The sequence below is a fragment of the Rhipicephalus microplus genome, chromosome 9 (genome assembly GCF_043290135.1).
Source record: "Rhipicephalus microplus isolate Deutch F79 chromosome 9, USDA_Rmic, whole genome shotgun sequence".
Lineage (NCBI taxonomy): Eukaryota > Metazoa > Arthropoda > Arachnida > Ixodida > Ixodidae > Rhipicephalus > Rhipicephalus microplus.
Genome location: NC_134708.1, coordinates 8,648,944 through 8,672,530, shown reverse-complemented (window position 1 = coordinate 8,672,530; position 23,587 = coordinate 8,648,944). Strand labels below are relative to the sequence as shown.

General features: G+C 45.2%; 1 protein-coding gene across 1 annotated transcript; it reads right to left on the bottom strand.

Moving 5' to 3' along the window:
* Positions 1-1,931: 1,931 nt before the first annotated feature.
* LOC119164841 (sodium-dependent noradrenaline transporter) lies at positions 1,932-22,208 on the bottom strand. The gene is made up of 14 exons (XM_037417042.2): positions 22,063-22,208; positions 21,437-21,568; positions 20,960-21,132; positions 20,236-20,420; positions 18,474-18,606; positions 17,113-17,247; positions 14,457-14,560; positions 11,342-11,466; positions 10,037-10,149; positions 8,204-8,332; positions 7,287-7,386; positions 6,217-6,317; positions 2,943-3,110; positions 1,932-2,512 (listed from the first exon to the last, which is right to left on the bottom strand). The coding sequence occupies exons 1-14, from the start codon at positions 22,181-22,183 to the stop codon at positions 2,132-2,134; spliced, it is 2,100 nt and encodes a 699-aa protein (XP_037272939.2). The 5' UTR covers positions 22,184-22,208; the 3' UTR covers positions 1,932-2,131.
* Between the last annotated feature and the right edge of the window lie 1,379 nt (positions 22,209-23,587).

Sequence of the window (23,587 nt, the reverse complement as noted above, 5' to 3'; positions counted from 1 at the left end):
TCGGCACATTGCGATCATGGCAAGCATCAGATGGTAGCTTCGAAAATATGCCTACCCTTTTAGATGCGGAGCATCTTATACTCGCGCCTTGTAGTGCGCCGTCCGCGCCGTCCGCACCGCTTCTCGAACATTCGACAGCTGACGCGCGCGCATGCGCCGTCGCGCCGTCGCCCACTCTTCCACCATCTGTGCATCCCTTCCTCCTCTACACACCGCGCGCGCTTCACTCCTCCACCATCTGTGCACCCTTCCTCCTCTACACACCGCGTTCGACATCTACAATTCTCCTGATTCTCCAGTGGACGCGCATGTGGCGTCGCGCTTCGAGAACATTCAACAGCTGACAGTGCATGCGCCGTCGTGCTGTATATATACTCAAGGTCGGCGCTCGCTCGCTCAGTTGCCGCTCGTCGGTTGGTTTGTACGGCGCGTCGACGTCCAAGGTCGCGGTGAAATGAATTCCAACGAATCCACAAACACAATGATCGACGTCCCTTCGACCAGCGCCGCCCTTTCGCATACGTGTGTACGTGTTCACTCATTTAACACCCCCTCCTACAACCACGTTAACCAATTTAGCCATCGACCCAAGTAAGTCGCAATTTAACACCCCATTTCACAACCACGTTAACCAATTTAGCCATCGACCCAAGTAAGTTGCACTTTAACACCCCGTTAACCAATTATATGGTCCGCATCCTCCTCAGTGTTCCCCCGAGGGAAGCTGCGGGCAATTTTTTTCAATGCCAAGCTGAACAAAGCTGAAAGCTGTCGAATGCACGTGCAGCTTGCCACGGAACACAATGATTCGCCGGAATTCGGATGCTCGCGTAGCAAGGATGGTGTTACGTCATGGATCACGAGTGCGCCATTGTTGTTCCAACTCTCGGGTCGATCGCGGGTTTATATATATAAAAAAATACGATTATAATTTAAGTGCTCGACCTAATGTGTCAAAATTTCGCAAGCTTGCTTGTGAACCTACAAAAATTAATTCACGTAATTGGCATGGTATATGATAGAATATGCGTGCAATTTTGCCCTCTTGTCAGCTTATAAACATCTCACGTACAGTTAACAGACAAGGCTTAAATATTCAGGACTGTTCGATGTTGATTATGACAGCTTAATGCTACTTGTATGTACTTTATCGTTTCCACGCGAATATTGCCATAATGATCGCAAAGGTCATGTGAAAAGCTTGAACTGCTCCCGATTTCGGAGGTTGTGGAAAACCACGATAGTTGCGAAGGATTCTGAAGCCGCGCGAAGTAGGATGAATACATCGACTGATAAGAAACTGCCAGACCTGCGTGGAATGCGCAGTGCAGTCACAGCGAAAGTTGGAAGAGCGGCCTTTCAGAAATTTTTTTAAGCACTCTTTGGGTAACAAGCTTACTTGCAGAGAACCCACTACGTCATTACTTTTGCAATGGGTTGTACCATTGTGGCTCAGTTGTAGAATACCGAGCTGGCACGTGGGATGCCCGGGTAACAATAGCAATATGTCCATGTTTTTTTCATTTAATAAGTCGTCTTGGGCGAATTTTTAAGGGACCGTGCCAGTTTTAGGTGCGAAGCGCCTCAGGATCCTTGTTTGTCGGCGTCTAATGTCGTCACAGTGTGTCATTTAGCCATTGTCTAATACAAATGGGCATGCACAAAAATAGGATAAATCCCAATACTCGCCACCGGCCCACTAAGAATAAAGTAAGCCACAGTCGGCCCAACAAATTTAATAGCCGACAATATAGGTGGAGCCGGAACACTCTTCGCTACATGGCGTCGGGTACTGTCACAAGGCATGTAGAAGCAAGCAGCAGCACGTTAGGGTAAGCTGCACTCCGATGCAATTTACCGAAGAAGTTAGTGGAGTGGAAGCACTCTTCCCTACATGCCCGGTTTCAGGCTTGGCACCCCTAATGCCTCATCATAAAACGCTGCATGATTCGCCTTTCCCTAGGTTGCACGTTAGTGGAGCTGATACTCTTCCCTACATGCCTCGCTTTTTTTTTTCATTCGCATTAACTTTTGTTGCTCGTAGTTATCGCCTCGTATAACCTCGTTTATTCTCACAGACTCAGTCACATCTCAGCCTAACACACCTACAAGGCTTTGGATGGCTATTGGTCTATTTCTTTGCCGCTCCTTTGACATCTGCCTTCGCTTCTCCTTTGGCATCTGCTTTCGCTTTTCCTTTGGCGTCCGCTTTTGGCACCGCTTTTGGTGGCTCCTCTGTTGGCGGCTCCTTGATCTCCGGCTTGGCAGCCTCACCGGCTGCACCTGGCTCGGGCTTGTCTGCTGGCTTCAGCGCCTCGGCAGCCTCCTTGGCCTCTTCCCGCGCCTTCTCCTTGATTTCGAGCTCTCGTAGCTCTCTCTCGCTCTCGTTGAGCCGCTCGGCTTCGTCGGCCTTCATGAAACCCTTGTCGACCATGAATAGCCGGTAGCGGCGGCGGACTTCGTAGCTCTTGGGACCCCAGCTGTCGAGAGGGGCGAGCGCCTTCCGAAAGTCCTGCGTCGCCAGATTTTCGAAATATAGTCGTAAACCTGAAAGGCTATTCTTTTTTTTTTTTTGCGCACTCCATTACTCGATGGACGAGAGTCGACTCTTTTTCCTCGCCTACAGTTGAACTGCACAGTTGAACCCCTTCATGAAGTACAATTGAACCCCTTCATAAGAGACATGTACCGGGGAACAATTGTATCATATGTGAATTTCTTCCTATTAACATTGTGTCTAACAAATAAAACTCTTCAATTTACGCTCATTTCCTTCATTTATACGAGCTGTATCTTATAAGCGCAGTACCAAGTTCTCGTTTTCTTACCGACCCCTATTTCGATGCGTGCACACTGGTGCCTCTCACACCCATTTGTCCCTTACATCGGTGTCTTATGAAGAGATCAGTGCGTGAACTACTAAATCTCGGAAGTTCCCTCACCCAATTGGCGGCCCAGAGCTCCTTGAGAGCGACGATGGGTATCAAGGCCAGACCGATGCCGGCCAACATGAATCCGGCAATCTGGGACCACATCGGGAACTCGTACGGGTGACCACGCCGCTTCACCGTCACCGGCTCGAAGTTGGTGAGCGACGTCGTAGCCAGAACCTGGTGAAAAGTACGACGAAGTCGTTTAAGATGCGAAGCAGCTCATGGAGAAGCTCTGTCCGTCCCTCACTCCCTCCCGCGGCATCCCCTCCCCCCACAAACACTGCGCATGCGCAATCCCTTCTCTCTCTCTTCCCTCTCCCACACTTCCCGATCTTTCCCAAGTATGAAGCGAAGGCAACGAAACGCTTCCTCAGGATTAATAGTGTGCTGCGCAAATAAACAACATCAACAACAACACTCTGGTTTAACGTGCCAGTCCCGCCATGGTGGTCTAGTGGCTAAGGTACTCGGCTGCCGACTCGCAGGTCGTGGGTTCGAATTCCGGCTGCCGCGGCTGCATTTCCGATCGAGGCGAAAATGCTGTAGGCCCGTGTGCTCAGATTTGGGTGCACGTTAAAGAATCCCAGGTGGTCGAAATTTCCGGAGCATTCCACTACGGCGTCTCTCATAATCATATATGGTGCTTTTGGGAAGTTGAACCCCACATATCGTCATCATGGTTTAACGTGCCAAAACCATAATATGACTATGAGATAATTAATTTACATTGTAGGTGCTTGTATCCATTTTCGTTTAGGAATATGCATGCGCTACGCGATAACTACAAGCTTGAATGACGCCACATCATTTGCAGCATCAATAAATATTTACCAGCGACACTTTGCAGGAAAATTATAGAAAATATGCAAAAAGAATAAAAAAAATGTGGCTGATCCCCCTGTATAGGTATGGGTATAACACGAAAGTGAAACGTGTTTTTACAGATTTAGTCGAGCGTTTGTTGTTGTTTCAGCCACAGCAACAAATTGCCAGGTCACGTTAGAATGACAATCAGCTCGAAACTTGCAGCACACACCTCGAGCAGGAAGCACGAATGAAATTAGCATGCGCAGGATGAGCGCGGACTAACGACTGTCACAGCTCGACACTTAAAGCGCGTTGTGCAAACGGAAAGAAACATGTAACAAGCGCACCAGTATACGCAAGACAATCGCAACACGTGGGAGTGTGCAGAGCACGACGAAGAATACGACATCATTGGCCCATGGGAAAAATTGGAGGCGCTGCTGTCTATAGCCCAGCCCTGGTGGGTCAGCTGCGACTGATCCAAAGAGCCGAACGAATGGCTCGCGCCAGTTGGGCCCTGGAATTGGGGCACCACCCTGCCGGGCAGACTTAGCTCTCCACCCTGTATATTCCTCGGGGCGCTGGAGTTCTAGCCTGTCTGGATTATGTACATAATAAAGTTTTCTTCTTCTTCTACAACAACAACAACTACTACAACAACTACTACAACTACTACAACAACTACTACAACTACTACAACTACTACAACAACTACTACAACTACTACAACAACTACTACAACTACAACAACTACTACAACAACTACTACAACTACTACAACAACAACTACTACTACTACTACTACTACTACTACTACAACAACAACTACTACTACTACAACTACAACTACAACTACAACAACTACTACAACTACAACTACAACTACAACAACTACTACTCCTACTACTACAACTACAACTACTACAACAACTACTACAACAACTACAACAACTACAACAACTACTACAACTACAACAACTACAACAACTACAACAACTACTACAACTACAACTACAACAACTACTACTCCTACTACTACAACTACAACTACTACAACAACTACTACAACAACTACTACAACAACTACAACAACTACTACAACTACAACAACTACAACAACTACAACAACTACTACAACTACAACAACTACTACAACTACTACAACTACAACAACTACTACAACTACTACAACTACTACAACTACAACAACTACTACAACTACTACAACTACTACAACTACTACAACTACTACAACTACTACAACTACTACAACTACAACTACAACTACAACTACAACAACAACTACAACTACAACTACAACTACAACTACAACTACAACAACAACTACAACTACAACAACAACTACTACTCCTACTACTACTCCTACTACTACTCCTACTACTACTCCTACTACTACTCCTACTACTACTCCTACTACAACAACTACTCCTACTACAACTACTACTACTCCTACTACAACTACTCCTACTACAACTACAACTACAACTACAACTACAACTACAACAACAACAACAACAACAACAACAACAACAACAACAACAACAACAACAACAACAACAACAACAACAACAACAACAACAACAACAACAACAACAACAACAACAACAACAACAACAACAACAACAACAACAACAACAACAACAACAACAACAACAACAACAACAACAACAACAACAACAACAACAACAACAACAACAACAACAACAACAACAACAACTACTACTACTACTACTACTACTACTACTACTACTACTACTACTACTACTACTACTACTACTACTACTACTACTACTACTACTACTACTACTACTACTACTACTACTACTACTACTACTACTACTACTACTACTACTACTACTACTACTACTACTACTACTACTACTACTACTACTACTACTACTACTACTACTACTACTACTACTACTACTACTACTACACGAACTGTCACAATTCTTCCTGCGCCATGTGTCAGCAACGCGCTGCTTTAGTAAACGCGGCCGCGCCGCGTGTGGAGTGACCTTCGTCCTGTCCCGAATTACGAATCTGATAAGCTCGCGCGCAGGAGAGAACACGCTCTGTGGAGGCGGAGCTTGGAGAAGCTAGGCGGCGACCTTCTTGTCCATCGCGAGCCCGTTGCCCCATCTCGCCACTGATGACGAAAACGAACTAAAGTTTTGAAGCTCTGAGGACTGCCAAACAGTGTATGGTTTATATAAATGGCATGCCGTTAGCCTTCCAGACGACGTACGCTCCGTGGCATAATCGTTAGCGCCGTGCGTTGAGAATCGAGAGGGCTATGGTTCGATTTTGCGTGACTGGTATTTTTTTTTTCTTTGCAATCTCTTAGTACATTTTTCAACTTCACTTCCGTGACGGAAGTACGTCAGCGTAGTAGTGGTGGACTCCGGCACAAAACACTTCCGTGCTAAAAGGGTAAAAAGAGAGACGCACTCACAATTACAGCCACGGGCAGACAGTACTTCCACGTGATGTACATGAAAATGCCCGGCGCCCCTCCGAGCATGAACTCCATGTCAGCGATCATGCGCGAGATGCCTGCAGCAGATAGAGTGCGCGTGTTCGTCGCGCACTTCAGCGACACGCAATGGCACATGCCGCGACAGATGACTGTGCGCAATAACGTCTTGCGGATAACGCAAGACGTTATCTGTCTTGCGGATAACGTCTATGCTGTTGTTTTGAACGGAAACGGCTTCATTTTTGTTCACCAATATAACCAAACGTACAGACTTACTGGACTTACAGCCAGGAATGAATAGTGTCCAGTGCATCGTTAGGAGATCCGGCTGTAACACTTTTTCGAGTTAACGTGGAATGGTTACAGTGAAATTAAGGCGAAAGCCATCGATGCCTTATCAAACGGGAAATTTGACGGTTGGCGGCAACCGCCTCGCGGCGTCGGGGAAAAGTGATGCAAAAGATCATCAGCCCATGATGACGTCACCAATTGACACTATCAAGACGTCACATAGTGCTGGAATTTGTGACGTCATCGTTACGTCATATACTTTGGCAGCAAACAAAAGAGAGGAGCGTGCGATTATAAGAGAAGAAAAGGAAGACGACGCTTGGCGGTTGCTAGTTAAGCCACGCCTCCTGTTCCCTGCTTCTTTGTTGTAAATCGACAGAGAAGAATAAGAAGAAGGCATTCGCCTTCGAGTCGTTGCAGGTGAAAGTACAAGAAAGCCTGGGATCAAATCAACTGCCGCGGAAATTTTCGGACCAGTCAAGTACAAATGGAGTTGGATATATATGGCACGTGTCAGGCGCTTTCTTTCTCCTTTCGCACAGGCCACCCTGCAGAAAGCTACGCAGTGAGGGGTATTGCAAGAAGATGCGCCTCTTCGTCAACACGCGTGATGATCTTCAACACTTTTTCTTTGCGTTCTTCGAACGCACGGCTTTCTTTCAGTATGACCGCGAGGCTACTGAATTCTACGTGATAGCAACGTGTTCTTGCAGAAAGAGTCCCATGTTTCAATAAGTTAAGAGAATGCCGCTCACCGTATCCAAAGACGAGGGTAATCATTTCGGCTACGCCCACCCAAGGGATCAAGTGACTGGAGACGAACTCGTCCATGAGCGTCAGAATGTACAGACCTCCCTGAAATAGTGAGAGAATGCCACCAGGCGGTGCCATTGAACACAACTCGCTGGTGCTTCGAGCTTAAATATCCGCAGCAGTCAGGTGAAAAAAAAATCATTTATGTAGCTTTGTTACTTTCATCTGTTATCCTGCCTACATGCTATGTGCCCAGCCCACGTTCATTTTTTTCTTCTTGATTTGAACTATAATAACCTTAACCCTGGTTTGTTATCTGATCCACTCTACTCTCTTCTTGTCTCTTGAGGTTACACCGATCTTTTTTTTTTTTGCATCGGTAGCTGCGTCGTCCTCAGTTTCAGCTGAACCTTAAGTCTCCAGGTTTCTGCTCCGTAGCCAAGTACCGGCAACATGCAGCTGTTTTAAGCTACCAGTCATAATTTGAGAATGTATGACAAATGTGCTCCTCCCCATCCTTATTCTTCTAGTTACTTCAATCTCGTGGTTCGGCTCCACGGTTACTACATGTCCTAAGTAGACGCAAGTTTTTACAACTTCAAGTGGACTGCTGCCCATCTCGAAGCGCTGTTCTCCTCTGAGGTTGTAGCACATTACTTTAGTTTTGTGCATATTAATTAAAGATAGCTGTTAAGGCATCTAATTTCATCTTTATGCAAATTAATCGATGGCTCGCTCACGCACGCGTGACATGCCTTAATCAGCAGACGCATTCCGATGCCGGTACAAGTTTTTTTGCTTTTTTTTTTCTTTTCCGCATTCCGTGCGCATCGTCAGTTGTTAGTCAGCGTCTGTGATGTATTGGCTCCCTGCGTTCGTGTTGCGTTCCCTGTCTTTCGTGATGAGTTCCTTCAAGTACCTGCGTCGCGATGGGCAGTCCCATGAGGAAAAGGAAGACGCAGGAGGCGGTGGCCACGGCCGTCTCGTAGATGCGGAACGCCTGTATCTCGTCTTTCAGCGGAGTCAGGGCGGCCTCCAGGAAGCCGAACTGGAAGGCGCAGAGGAACAGCGGCGTGTATACACATTGCGTTCTGGCAACAGTCGTTATGCTTAGTTAGACAGGCGTTCAATAAAAGCGACCAACTGAACAAGACGAGGCAAAAAAAAAAAAGACGTTTGAGCCTCGCTTTCAAAAGTAGAGCACGATAAGCCGGTGCGCATTGCCTTTTCTACTGTCTGACGACGCCGACAAGGGATGTTCTGCGAAACTAGCTCTCGACACCATAACATTGAGGGCCAAAGCCAGTTCCACCCCAAATGAAAGCTGTAAGACTTGCGGAGCCCCAATTCGCGCGCGTTTTCATTGTGTTTATCTTGTCTTCATTCGCTCTTGCGTTATTGTGTGTTTATCTGCTCTCTTCTATTGTTCTCGTGTGATTGTGCGATATATCCTTTCCAAGTCACTTCTTGGGATTACCTCATTTCTTTTGTGATCATCTTTTTCGTTGTTGTTGTTCTACGGTATCCTTCGTACTGATTTTCCGCTGTTTACTGCTGCGAGCACGGTGCATCTAACCTCGTGTTTCAACTCTGGTTCTCTTCCGACGTCAGTTTCATAAACTCTTCCGTAAAGGTGTATCAAACTCCCGACGCTGACGTTTCGTTGTTGCTTCACTGGCTTGGCCAGATCAAGTAGCTCTTCTGCGGCGATGGCGTTCACGAGTGACGTACAGGCTGCGCTAATTTAATATCAACTGCTCCGCAGTTGAAAGAAAGAAATATTAGCACAGCTTGCACAAACTTGCGTAGGTTGGGACACAACAGAACTGGTGGTCACAGGGGTCGCCCCGACTTTTTTAGGCGTTTACCATCTCGACTATGTCCCTATAACCCTTGCTCTTTCTTTTTTTTTATTCCATCTTTTTCTGTCTGTGACTGTAAGCGGACCTCTGTCATAAAAACTCGCTTTGCTGCTGCAATAAATAAATAAATAAATAAATAAATAAATAAATAAATAAATAAATAATAAATAAATAAATAAATACTATAGTGAATGCGTGCCACAGAAATGGCGCAACTTGCACACCACGCTGGTGCAATAAAAAATAGCAAGTAAACACGCTTTCGGCGAACACCGATTAGGGGACGCACGTTTCAGCTTCTCTTGTTAACCACCTGTATACAAAGTGCTTCTACGATTGTATAAGCACATGCCGGTTCACAGAAATGATAACTTTCTATGTACGACATGCGGTAAACTTCTACCGTAACAGCTTTGCCGTTAAGGAAGCTTGTGAGGTCAGGAAACGTCAAATGCACAGTGGAAAGTCTGTTCCTCTGACAATATACTGTCGTGTTGTGGATGTGCTGTTGCTCCTGCTAGTCGGTTTGATTGAAGTGCCAATGTTCCTATAATAAACGGACAAAGACGTTTTACCGACAATGGTGGCGCCACGTTTAATGTAGTTGCGCATCGATATGTGGCGCAATCGCACACAAGCTTCACGAGAGAAAGTGCACAGCCCAGAAGCAAGAAGAGGCGCTTTCAGTTATTCGGCGTTGTAATGTTACTGCATACATCCAGTTCGAGTTACCGATCGCTCGGGTGAAATTCCATATTTCGGCAGAGTGATTTCACTTTAATGTACAACACACGTCTGCCCTTGAAGTTAAAGCCTTACTTTCGAATGCCTCTGCGATTTTCGTTGAAAAACTTTTCCCGTACCTTGACGTTATGGTTATTACTTCGTACCTCTGAGTCGATGGCGAGCAAGAACAGCATGGCGAAGAATGCCACAGACCAGAAGCGTGGAAACTCGATGAGGCTGAGCGCCTGCGGATACACCACGAACGCCAGGCCGAACGCTGCGTGCAATGTTATCCTTTATAGCCCATTTGTCTAACGCTAAAGAGAGCGCAGAATATATATATATATATATATATATATATATATATATATATATATATATATATATATATATATATATATATATATATATATATATATATATATATATATATATATATATATATATATATATAACCGCCCCCACCGACGGAGACAGTCCACGCGAGTCGATTATGAGGGACAAGAGGCCCGAGCTTCTGCGGGGTGTGCCACAGCCAGCTTTGCACGTTACTTCTTGGGCTGGAGTTTGGACATTCTTACATTGTCTGTGACAGGCTGTGGCTCGACTACACTTTGTCTGCGCCAAGAAAAGAGGGGGACATCAGCAAAGAAGACAACGTTAAGGCCCTAAGATCAACAAACTGCTTCGCTATTAAGCATTCCACGGCTAGTGTATTTTTTTAATTATTTAAATTGTATTTATTGATTTTTTCTGACAATGTCAGACGTTGACGACTGGGCCTAAACGAAGTGAGACGACTGATGGGTTTCAAGGGATCCCGCTTTTATATTTAGCATGCCATAGCCTAGAAATACTATGGCGAATCAGTTTTCGTTTCTTATACGACCAAAATCGCCGTGCTAAGGCCGAAAGAGGAGGAAGGTGTATTCAGATTATATTCCCACTGTGCCCGAGCGCGTGGCAGTCTCCGCTTTCGCTAACTATTCGCTAAATAGCCATTTATTCAGCATACTCGGGTAAAAACTTTGAATCGTCTCCGCATCTGCTAATCGTAATCACCGCACGTGTTGCATCTGAAGACAGTCGAGCAAGATTCCCGTGCCTTACCCTCCTCGTAAACCATTTTTTTCTTTTTCCTGAAATCTTCTTCATTCCAAGTTCTTTCAATAAACTATCAGTTGATAGCTTGCGCTTGTACTGCCCACTTCGTTTTTTGTCTCCTCCCTAACTTCGTTCTCCGCAGCAACTGTATAGCGCAATTTTTTCAGTCATGAAAAACCAACTAGCCCAATACGTCGCTTTGTTCCGCTTTCGCGTCTTCGTCGTCGATACTGTTCTTAGTCCTTCAGTATAGTCACGTGACAATATATTATGGAATCGAACGCGTTTCCTTTTGGTGTATTTTCAAACTAGTACAGCTGTTGATGAAAAACAAACAAACAAAGGAAGTGTTTCGAGCATCTCACACGACTGTACAACATCGGGCACGGGCACGTCCAGTTGGTGCGCCATGTTTCCCAGCACAGAGAAGATGACCACGCCGCCGAAGATGCTGACGAAGGAGTCCGTCGCCGCAATGACGTATACATCCCTGCGACAAGTGACCGAGGCGCATATAAGTACCTTGCACATGAACGACTGGGTCAAGAACTGCGCAACGAGTCAACCGTCTTAGCTGATAAACTCCAGGTTAATTGATTGCTGATTGCTTTATTTGCTTCGTCACAGTACAGTGTAACAGGAAGCGGAGGGAAAAGCCGTAATGACGGCTTGAGGGATCCTCCGCCCCCTTTGTGAACAATGGCAGCAGATGAAGGACATCACAATATCATACACTTTCACATTGTTTTACGTAAAGATCATGCCACAAAGGAAGGAAACCTGAAAACGTAGTTGATACATAGCTTACACAACAAAGAAACTTGCAGCAATCTTCTGCACCTGAATAAATACATAGTTTATAGAACATATAACATAGTTTGCTACATAATTTATAGAACAAAAAGAGCCGCTAATTCTGCGACACTTAAATGAGACACATCTATACCTTTGCTAATATAAGTATTCAGAATTCGCGGTAGAGTACATCGAAGCATCTGAAAACCATAATTAGTGCGAAAGTACGGAACGTTCCACATTTCTGTATTTCTTGTTACATACGCCTTTTCCTTTAAGCAAAGATTCGCCATTTCCGTAAACAAAAAGTTTGCGCGTTTGCAGCTAAGACAGTACTCTCGTAGTAGTCTGTATTGATATAGGTCATTCACTTTGATTATCTTATATTTTTTAAACAGTGGGTCACTAGGTGCTAGAGCTGTAGCGTTGTCTATCAGCCTCAGTATTTTCTTCTGTATTCTCAGTAATTTTGTTAAGTTTGTTTCTGTAGTTGTTCCCCAAACCAAATAGCAATAGTTAAGATAAGAACTAAACAGCGATTTGTATATCAATAACTTCACCGAATTGGGGATGAGGTACCGGATACGGCTGAGTATTCCAGTTATCCGGCCTAATTTTATTTGAATATTATTTACGTGGTCATCCCATTGCAAAGAACTGGAGAAATGTACCCCAAGTACTTTCACTGACTTCACTATTTCTATATCTGAGCCTCTAAATACAATATTATTCTTCAAAGTCACTTGTTGACCTTTCGAATGAAAAACTACCGCTTTTGTTTTAGTTGCATTTATTTTTAACTTATTGTTACTTGTCCAGTTGTCTAACTTCTGTAAGACGTCATTAGCTTTATTAGAAAGAATAACATCTGATGATGAGGTGACAAATATACTCGTGTCATCTGCATAGATAATAAACTTAACTTCTGGGGAGATATGGACTATGTCATTAATATATAAAGTGAATAATAAAGGGCCAAGAATGCTCCCTTGTGGTACCCCTGAAATTATATTTTTCTTATCTGATACTAAGTCATTTATCGAAACAAATTGACATCTATGCGCCAGATAGCTTTTAAGTAACATGAGTGGGAGCCCGCGAATGCCATAATGGTTTAATTTTTCAAATAAAATGCCGTGGTGAATGTAGTCAAATGCTTGTGTGAAATCCACAAAAATTCCGACCACTTTATTTTTTTGTTCAAATTGTTGTAGAATATATTCTTTTTGATCCAGTAGGGCGAGTTCTGTAGACTTATGTTTTTGGAAGCCATATTGTGATTTTGTTAGGACATATTTGGTGCAAAAACAGGATCAGCGACTAAAAATATTTTTTTCGAAACCTTTAGAAAATACGGGGAGAATAGATATCGGTCGATAATTTGCAACGTTATGCTTGTTCCCCTTTTTGTAGAGAGCTATTACGCGTGCCGTTTGCATTTTCGAAGGAAAAACCCCTGTCGAAATACAGAGATTGAATATGTGTATTAGTGCTGGACTGATCTGATCGATAACATATTTCACTGGTTTTATTTGTATGCCATCAGCGTCGCAGCTGCGACTGTTTTTTAAGCCGAGAAATACTGTGCGGACTTCTGGTTCGATAGTACCTGCTAAGAAAAACGTGTTTGCAATTTCTGGACCCAGAGTTCGGCAAGTAGCGGTTGATCTGTCGCTAAAGTCTCTGTAAACGAAGTAATCATTAAAAACATTGACCATAGCCTCTCCACTGACCAAGTTTCCGTCATGGAGTACCTCCTTAATTTCTTCTGTTTTCGAATTTCGGCCCATCAAAGAGTTTATTCTATTCCATAAAACATCTGCTCGTTTTGAACACACAGTAAAAGATTTAATTAATTAATTAAATCTTATATAATTGCTAAACATAGGCGTACGCGCAAGGGGTAGGGGATAAGACCAGGGGAGTAGGGAAGAACCCCTCCCCCCCTTCCTAATCATTTAGAGGGGGCGCCATGTGTAAAGTTATGGCCATGGAGGTCTTAAACCATAATGGAATCTGAGGAATGCTGCATCTCATTAACTGATGCTCCATCTCATTAACTGTTCACTTCCAGCGCTTACCCCCGGGAAAGCCGATAACAATAGGAAAGCCGTTGTGAGAAGCGTATAATCGTGTCATTTCTTTGATTTTTTTTGCATTCATTTCGACGCTTGCTCTGTTTCGCGCTCGACCATTGGACGGGTGAGGGGGGGGGGGGTGCGGTGATATTTGGTTTCCCTTTAATGAAACCTGCGCGCACCCACGCAAAAGGTCGCACACGCCGTAGCATAGGACTCTGGATCAATTTTTTGCCATACGGAATTTTTCTGCCCGTAGGTAAATCTAGAATTGGTACAGCGCATCACGGGAAAGGAAAGCAGAAACGGCCGAGCCGGACAACACAAAAGGACGGAACACTGCTGTCCTTCGACATAATATATAGTCGAGAGTTCGACGGAATACCGCCTGGTTATTGTACTGTCAGTGTGGTATACGGTCCTTTTGTTTTGGCCAGTTCGACCATTTCTTCTTTATCGTGGTGCGATTGGCCAGTTCAAGTACGACAAACCAACTAACCACATCTACAACACTTGTACATAAGTCAAGGTCACGCTTTTATCGTTGCCCTCTTCCCCTTCCCCCCTTATTGCCTGCGTCAATGAAAGCTAAGTTTCTTGGTCTCACCTAACGATGTTGTTGTGGAAGTCGTTGTAACTGGCGAGGCACATGTTCAGGCCCTGGGCGAGACTGATGGAAAAGAAGATCTGCACGGCCGCGGCTCTCCACGTCTGCGCGAAATTTGGAAAAAGAACTCGATGGACGTCATAGACAGATAGAGGTTATCGGTTCATCCAGCGGCCGTGACAAAACGTGCGTGAGAGGACGCATACGATTCTACGGCTTCGCTAAAACTGCTGCTTGGGCGAATTGGTTAATGTTTAAGACCCTCTCCAAGAACTAAGTACACTACCTACAGTGCATGCTTTTTAGTAGCTTTTTCTTAAAGCAGCTTTTTTTTTTTACATTTTGTAATGTCGGTAGTCACCTCATTGCTTCTTCCTAGGGTGCCTGAATGCTTTCCCACGGAGCGGCGGGCGAGGGAAAGCATTCAGGCACCCTAGTTCGGCTTTACTTCGGCTTGCTTACAAGCGCCATCTCTGACGCCCGACACAAACAGCGGACGGCGTGAAGATGCCCTACTGTTGCTATGCGCCGGATGTCGCGTGGAAAGAGTGACGCTCACGAGCTCAGGTGGCACGGGCTTCGAGAGTTTCATGTATCCAGGAGGCGCGTGATCTACTCGAGGGGCATGGACGCTCGCCTCGCGTCGCGGTGCGATGCATATAGGGCGTCTGCCCAGTCATGTAGCGCTAGAGCTTTGAATAAACCAATTTCATTGTTGCACTCTGCAGTTCGTCACTATATATATATATATATATATATATATATATATATATATATATATATATATATATATATATATATATATATATATATATATATATATATATATATATATATATATATATATATATATATATATATATATATATATATATATATATATATATATAACACATTTGCCTCGGGTTACTCCCATTATTTGTTAAGCTTTGCCGTGTTTACCTGTTGGTTTGAGGCTTAAGTACATTTATTTTACTTTCTTTTTGTATTAATTTTGACTGCGCTGTCACCATTGCCTGAGTATCTTTCCGACCTTTTGTCACGATGCTTTTTCATTGCTTTCTTTTATCTACCTTTTGTTCTGTGGCTTCGGTGCGTGCCATAAAAATACCTTGCGTTCAAAGTGATGAGTTATTTAAGTTCAGCGCAATGAGTGTCTCTCTCTTCCTTGGATGTCTCGTCTTTTTGTGCTGCTAATATCTGCGGTCTCACGGCTCTATCCGGCCACTTCATCCCCCCCCCCCCGTTTTGGATAGAATATGACGGCCACGTGGGCGTACACTTTGTCGGTAATTATGAAATTAATTGGCCTTGCTTGGGAGAGTGCGTGGTGTCGTCCACGTTTTTGCAGCAGCGCTCTCCTTCGACATCGAGGTACACATGAAATGGATGGCTTTCTTTTCCTGCAATCCTGTACCAATTACTTCGCATTTTCTTTTTTCTGTTCTTTGTGTATAGCAGAAAGTGCACCATTAGTAAGGTATCGAGCTGTTCATAAACACTTCCAAAAATGTATGAAAGAAGTATCTGATTTCTGAAGGTGCCCAGAAAAGCTCTAGCCCCCGTATTCACAAACGCTCCTCGACTCGACTTTCACCCTTCACTTGACAGAGTTGAGCGCTGCGCCGCAGCTCGGCTGAGAATGGCGCTTCTCTACTCGAGAATAGCAGCAAATTATTACTGATATGCAGTGACTCTCCCTGCCTAGAGATGACGCTTCCATTGGCTTTCTCGAGTGAAGATAGAGCGTTGAGTGAAGGGGCGTTCTAGAATACGGGGGTAGGCCTCAGTAATGGTGCATCTATGCTATGCGCAGCGAAAATGCGAAGAAAATATGAAGAAACTGCGGGAGGGCTGTAGCAAAAGAAAGTTTGTTTTTTGTTCTTGTAAGCCCCAGGTATCGGAAGGAATACAATCAGATTTCAATTATCAAACAGAGTAAAACCTAAAACACAACAGGCAGGGTTATATCATCATGAAATAGGCTGTGAGTTAGGCTGATGATATGTCAGCCAATTATGTGACGATATGTTCGAATACAATTTTTTTTATAGTGCGTGAACCTCAAACGCTATTTCAGATTATTCGCTAAGATGATGGCGTAACCATACGTAGACTGTTATTTTGTCCTGCCCTTAACAATTTTACCTGCCAAAACCAGCGTATATATGAATACGAGGAATGCTGTGGTTCACATCACTTCACATTAAATTCGACCATCTGGTGGTATTTAACATGCATCAACATCGAAGTACACCGGTGTTCTTTTTCTTCGCTCCCGTTAAAACGGGGTCGTAGTGGCCGCAATTGAACCCACGCTCTTAATTTTTACAGCGAGACGTCTTTTAATTACCATCCATCAGAGCAGATAGCTACTGCACCTCTATCTTGTAAACTAATAATAACAATAGTAATATCTGGGTTTAACGTCTCAAAACCACGGTATGATTATGAAGGAGGCCGTAGTGCAGGGCTCCGGAGACCACCTGGGGCTCTTCAGCGCTCCCCGACATCGCACAGTGCGAGGGTCTCAAGCATTTTCGCCGTTAATGAAAACGCGGCTGCCGTGGCCGGGATTCGATCCCGCGACCTTAGGATCAGCAGTGTAGTACGGCTACCACAAGGTCTTTACGGCGGGGTCCTCTCGTAATCTCACCTTGAACAGCTTGAGCTTCTCCCACTGCGGGTAGAAGTAGTAGTAGAGGCCGTTGCCCGCTCCTTCGAGGGTGACGCCCCTCAGCAGCAGCACGCCGAGGATGAAGAATGGCGTGATGGCCGTGAAGTACGACACCTGCGGCGACACATTCATCAATACGCGTCTGCAGCTGATGAAAGTTTCATCTGCAGACCAAGCTTTAGATGTCTCATGAGCGAAGAGGCCCCGCGTTACCTGGCGATACATTGCGGGACATTATAAGTGGCGTTGGTTTCAGCATGCTGCAGCCTATAAGTACTGTCGTAGAACATGAGGTAGCGAATTCAGAAAGCGGAAAACAACACAAGATGTACTGAACATAAGGATCAGTGGTTAATAAGGTACAAAGCGAATTCAGTAAGTGATCAAGATGTGGCGCGGTCCAGTTAAAGCATTCCACGTTTCAAACACCATGGTCTGCTCTTTTGATTTCCCTTCCACGCGTCTGGTTCCTCCAGGAATCCAGTTCGTTATTCTTAATACCTACGCGCTACATGACATGCCCATTTCCTTTTGATATCGACCGAGATTAACATCAGTTTGTTCTCTGACCCACTCTGCTCTCTTTTTGTCCCTTAATTTGCTTAACTTGCTTCATCATCGTATAACTAACTTCCACTCACCTACTTCCGCTAGCGAACTATGACTAGTTAACACACTAATCACTTAATTAACCTTGGTTATGGTCATATATATCCACAGTAGTGCTTTCGCGCACATTCGCACTCTTGTAGCTGCCGTAGACGTCACGTGATCATTCATTGCTTCGCTTCTCCCTCACCGGTTTTTCTTTCGGGCCCACGTTACGTATGGGAATTGCGCCTTAAAGGGACACTAAAGCCAAATAATAACTGAGTTTAGATGAACAAACTGCACTTTGAAAGCTCTAATGTCATAGTTTTATTTTCATAAGCGGATAAAATCAAGGTTGGTGTTTAATTTTCAAATTTCGCGCCGAAATCTTCGCGTATGACCTAGCGAATTTCAAAATGTATTTCTCGTATTTTTCCGACATTGCTTCTGTGAAGTTTTCATAAACTTCGTATGCTAGATCAAGACAATGTACTTAACTTTCATCGAGTATGTAGGACCCAGCAGGCGCATTCAAGATTTACTACGTCACGTTGCTTGATGCTGGAATCTCAAAGTGGGGTCTTCATTTGCACTTTCGTTTTGCACGTTTTTTTTTTTCGAATACCAAGCGTCGTGCCGCGTGAAGGGGGTGGGGGGAGGCGTTTTTCAGGATCGTTAAATTGTACTTTACTAACACTAGAAAAATCGTTTCGCTATTTAGTCTCTCTACAATGAAAGGGCAGGCTTACCTTTCCTGAGGACCGGACTCCCTTGAAGACGCAGAAGAACACAGCGACCCACGATAGCGCAAGCCCGATCACGAGCCCCACTTGGATCCGCCCCAGATCGTGAATCCCAGAGCTCACGCCGAGAACGTAGTTCCTGCAAGAGTGAGTGGATTGTGTGGACAGCCTGCGCAACCTTGCTGCGTCACCTTAAACCTACGCTATACCTGAATGCTACCTACTTCCATGCGATAGATTCTACCCTTATGCTGCCCCCGAGTTTGTATGGTGAGAAAGCACTAATGCAAATGTCGAAGCATCGTTTTTCAAATGTTATTTAATAAGCTGTATACCGGTTTCGCTATACATTATAAAAATTGAGCAAGCGTAATTCCCGTCGTTGCATCTAAGCGCAACTCGACGCATTCCTTTAGCCAAAGAATGTATGTTGTGAAAGGTGAAATGAAGCTTGACGTCGGAGCCAACTTTTATTTCAATAAGAGGGTGCATTAGAGGCCGAAGTTAATTTTAATAGGTTACCACTGAAGTGATTTAATCGAAGTACTCGGTGCGGAAAACAACAGTTTGAATGAGAAAATAAGCTAACTTTTCCTTTAAGGTCGCAGAATCTTTCAAGGAATCGTGACGATAGTCAAGTAGGTTATACGGTGCTCGAAAGCGGACTCGAAGGTCGTAGAATCGAATTCTGGCCGCCACGGCCGCATTTTCGATAGAGGCTAAAAGGCTAAAGGCCCGTGTAGTTAGATTCAGGTTGAAGAGCCCTAGGTGGGCGAAATTTCGGAGGTCCACATTGCTGCGTATCGCATAATGTTTTCGCGGGTTTTGGACTTTAAACACCATCAGTTCTCATTATTATTAATTATCTTCCAGGAACATCGAAGGAGCCTCCCATTGCATTCCTCTAAAAGATATTCTCGCTGGTAAAATGTTAAAGGCACACTAAAAAAAAGCGATTTTTTTCGTACTAGCTAATCTTTCGTAACTACATCATAACCACTGTTTCCGTGAGAAAACGCTTGCAAAAAGACGCTTGGCAGGTGGATGGTTAGTGCGAAAACGCGCGGGAAGTGCGAGTGGCGACGCCACCTTGAAATATTGGCACCAACTGCAGTGACGTCACATATTTTGACGGCGTCTTCCGTGGTCTTCTCACTTCTTAATCATCCGCAGACGTCCTCCGCGGTAGTCTAGTGGCTAAGGTACTCGGCTGCTGACCCGCAGGTCGCGGGATCGAATCCCGGCGGCGGCGCCTGCATTTTCGATGAAGGCGACAATGCTCTATGCCCATCTGCTCAGATTTGGGTGCACGTTAAAGAATTCCAGGCGGTCGAAGTTTCCGGAGTCATCCACTACGGCGTCTGTCATAACCATATGGTAGTTTTGGGACGTTAAATTCAGGCATTTATTATTACCAGCATCTGCATGCTGTATAAATCCCAAAATTGTGTTTTACTAGTTTCGTTCAATAGATACGACTTTTTCCCCGTCTATTTTTCATTTGGTCGTGCTGCTACCGATAGATGGCACCGCGTAGAGATGCCCACAAATCCTCTAAAGGCATTACGAAAAATTCGCTTTCAAATCCCTGAAGTCCAGCGTGAAGATTTGGACATGACATTTGAAACTGGAACTTCGACCTTGACTTTCCCTGCTATTGATATGCTTATGATGAAGAAAATAGCCGTTTTAGTGTTTTCCGAGCGGATTTTATGAATCTGAACCGATTAAATATTTCACTGTTTACTTAAGGCAAGCGGTAACTAACTCGTAGAACTCCTCTGGTGCGGTGACCATCTGGTCAGTGCAGTTTGCGACGGCGTTGGTGTAGAGTTGCTTGGGCACAAGCACCGAGCCGTTGGCGCCTCCGAGCACCACGCTGGTCTCCAGGTCCGTGCCGTTGAGCACCACGTAGATTTTGTACAACGTCTTGTTCACGTACCTGCAGGCTTTCTGTGAGAAAAAAAAAAGGTTTAGGAGGTCTTGGGGGAGGGGGGGGGGGGCGTTCCTAAGAATTCGAAGTGATGGAAGCCTTACGTTAATGACGACGCCCGTAGACCGATTAAAAGTGCGAACGCGAGATTTCAGCGCCATTTTATCTCGGGAGTTTGGGCATCGGTGCCGAGTCTGGAATTTATTTTCTGGTTTAACTGACATCTCTCTGCGCTCAGAAACAGTTTAGCATCACTTGGCTAAAGCTTAGCAACAACTTTGAATCAACCTTTAAAACCCACCATCACCTATAGTTAAAGCCTAGAATCAACGCATAAAGCAGCCCAGCATCGCCTATAGATGAATCCTACCTACGAACTAGAAGCAATCACACCAGGAATGGTTCAGCTTCACTGGTTCAAACCATGCGCGACTGGCTGCAAGCCTCGCCACTTTTTTTTATACCACCTTTCTAGTAGAGAGTGAACAAGCTGGAATACCTGTCCCGTCGACTTCTTTGTAATGAGCTAATTCAGCATTCTTACAGAGGACGAGCTCACCAGCATGTTGTCGCTGTCGACGCAGTGCTCGTTTGCCCAGGCGGGGTCGCAGCGGGTCCAGGGAAGCTCTTTGCCGGCGAACGAGTACCACAGGTAGTTGAGCGAGTAGGACAGCAGCAGGTTGTAGTAGAGGCAGATCACGAAGCACGTGTACACCATGGCCCAGCCGACGCCTGCGCGATCGTTACCTCACTATGACGCGTTTCCAACGTTTAGGTGGTATAGGGAAGAGAAAAAGGGACAGTAAGAACGCTGGTATTCAACTAAATTTATTGCCCAGAAAGAACTGCTTTTGATATGGTCTATATGCGCAGACAGACGCTGAAACGGGGTATGTGGCGCTTGCATGTTGCCACACAACAGGGATTCACATGCGTTGAGGGAAAATGACCAGCTTCTTTTCGCGACAGCGTGATAGGGGCATCCAGTGCTTACACGGAGAACTATTTGATAAGAAAATGAGAAACGGGTGCTCACCCCTGGCCATTGGGACGCAGTCGAAGACCTGCGTGGCGCCGGAACTCCGGAACTGCCCCATGAGCATCTCCATGTAGAACATGGAGCGGCCCACCACCGTCATGATCAGCAGGTAGGGAAGCAGGAACGCCCCTGCACACGACACTTGATTGATTGATATGTGGGGTTTAACGTCCCAAAACCACTATATGATTATGAGAGACGCCGTAGTGGAGGGCTCCGGAAATTTAGACCACCTGGGGTTCTTTAATGCACACGACACTTGCTTCAGGGCTTTCGAAAAAAGAAACTTGACGCGCGCAAAGCAAAGAAAGCATAACGTACAAATGTGAGTATTACAAAAGTTTCAAAATTAGCCACCAAGGTGGTCTAATGTTTATGAAATTTGACTGCATGCTGCTGATTCGAAGATCGCGGTATTGAATGCCGACCCCGGATGCGACATTTTGTGTATTTTGACCGAGACAGCAGTGTCTTCCGTCCTCGTCGGTCTCGCGCTGTACCGCAAAAATGCGGCCTTATACCAACTAGCCCTAGTTTCAATACCATTGAGTCTATAGCTCTATGAAGCTATGTCAATGCCACAGCTGTAGAGCGCGTCAATGTGCGCATGCGCACGCACTTACCTCCGCCGTTCTCGTAGGCAACGTACGGAAATCTCCAAATATTTCCCAGCCCGATGGACATCCCCGTGCTGGCCAACAGGAACTCCACATTGCTGGCCCATTTCTGGCGTGGGTACTCCATCTTGCAAAAATGGTTTACCTGTAGATAAAACTGGATACCTAGACAGAAGTTTGGGCAATTCGTTGAGTGACTGTGCGAATTCCAGTGGTTATGCATCTGTCAATGCATGTCAAATGCTTCACTTTCCAAATGAGAATGGGCCACTTAATACAGTTTTGGTATGTTTACGCTTCTGTAGCAGCACATGTGCGCACACTTCTCAACAACATTGTCCCCTGGGCGTGTTTCATACATTGTCCTAATTCTCATCACACGGGATGGCTAACACCAACAGGGGACAAGGTGGTATGACCCCGTCATTCGCGTAGCTCTGGTGCACAATTAATTGCGCTAAAGCAATAGTCAGCGTCCATAGTAACGGGAGAGCTCGTATCAAAGGAAAAGCGCTGAAAAAAAAAAAAGCTGCCTCGGAAAAACACCGAAAATGTTTAAGGCTTCGTCAACACGCTTTCTTCATTTTCCGGTGCTGCCCTTTGCCGTTTTGATAAGGAGTCTGTGCTTAGCGGGGAGGCCCAACTAGGATCGTGATAAAAGCCTCCGATATCGAAGGGGGTGTGGAGACCCTACTACAACGTTTTCAAATTTCCCGCCAGAGGAGCACATGCGCCGTGGCACTGTGGACATGGTGACACAGCCGTCACATCGGTTGAGGAGGCACGTTAATATAGCCGCGGAATCACTCCAAGCGCCAAATCAAGTCAGTGCATTATGTACCGAGCGAATGGTTAAAAGCTAGTCGCCCAATCGATGTAAAAGAATCCTACATGATAATTCATATACATCTGCATCATCAGATACAGAATTAACAAAGCTCACCGCTAGGCTAGCTACGCAGGTGCGCGTAATTGTAGGCACGTATAGGGAGCACTTCGCTTCAGAGACTGAGCGTAGAGTAACGCTAAAGGGCTTCAGTTTAAGAAGCCTAAGCGTCTTCCAATATATCGCGTTGGAGATATTTTTTTTTTCAATTTAACATCGTATACTCTCAGCATTTTGTGTATTGTTACGTGGTCGATTCGCGTTCGTAGGTGCGTGTTGTGTTTGAGTGATTGTACGTGAGCGTAAATTACTGTTCCGTAAATGTGTTTGGGACAATCGCTCGGCTGTTTTTGTGACGTTAAGTGGCCGTTTGCGCCACCGAAGGTGATCCGACAAAGCTGTGCGAACGTACGGACAGGACATAGCTAACGGAGTTGCACTCACAGGACTGACTTCTTTTTAAGTACGTATACGAGAAAACGCACCTGACTCGTGGTTATGCGGCCGCTTCGACGTGACCTTTCTGGCTGGCGGGACCTGCGAAACGGGCGGACCGGACTTCAGCACGCGCTGTCTTCTTCTACATCATCGTCGCCACGGCTAGTGCGCGTGCGTACGGAAACCTACGTATCTGCACTTGGATTT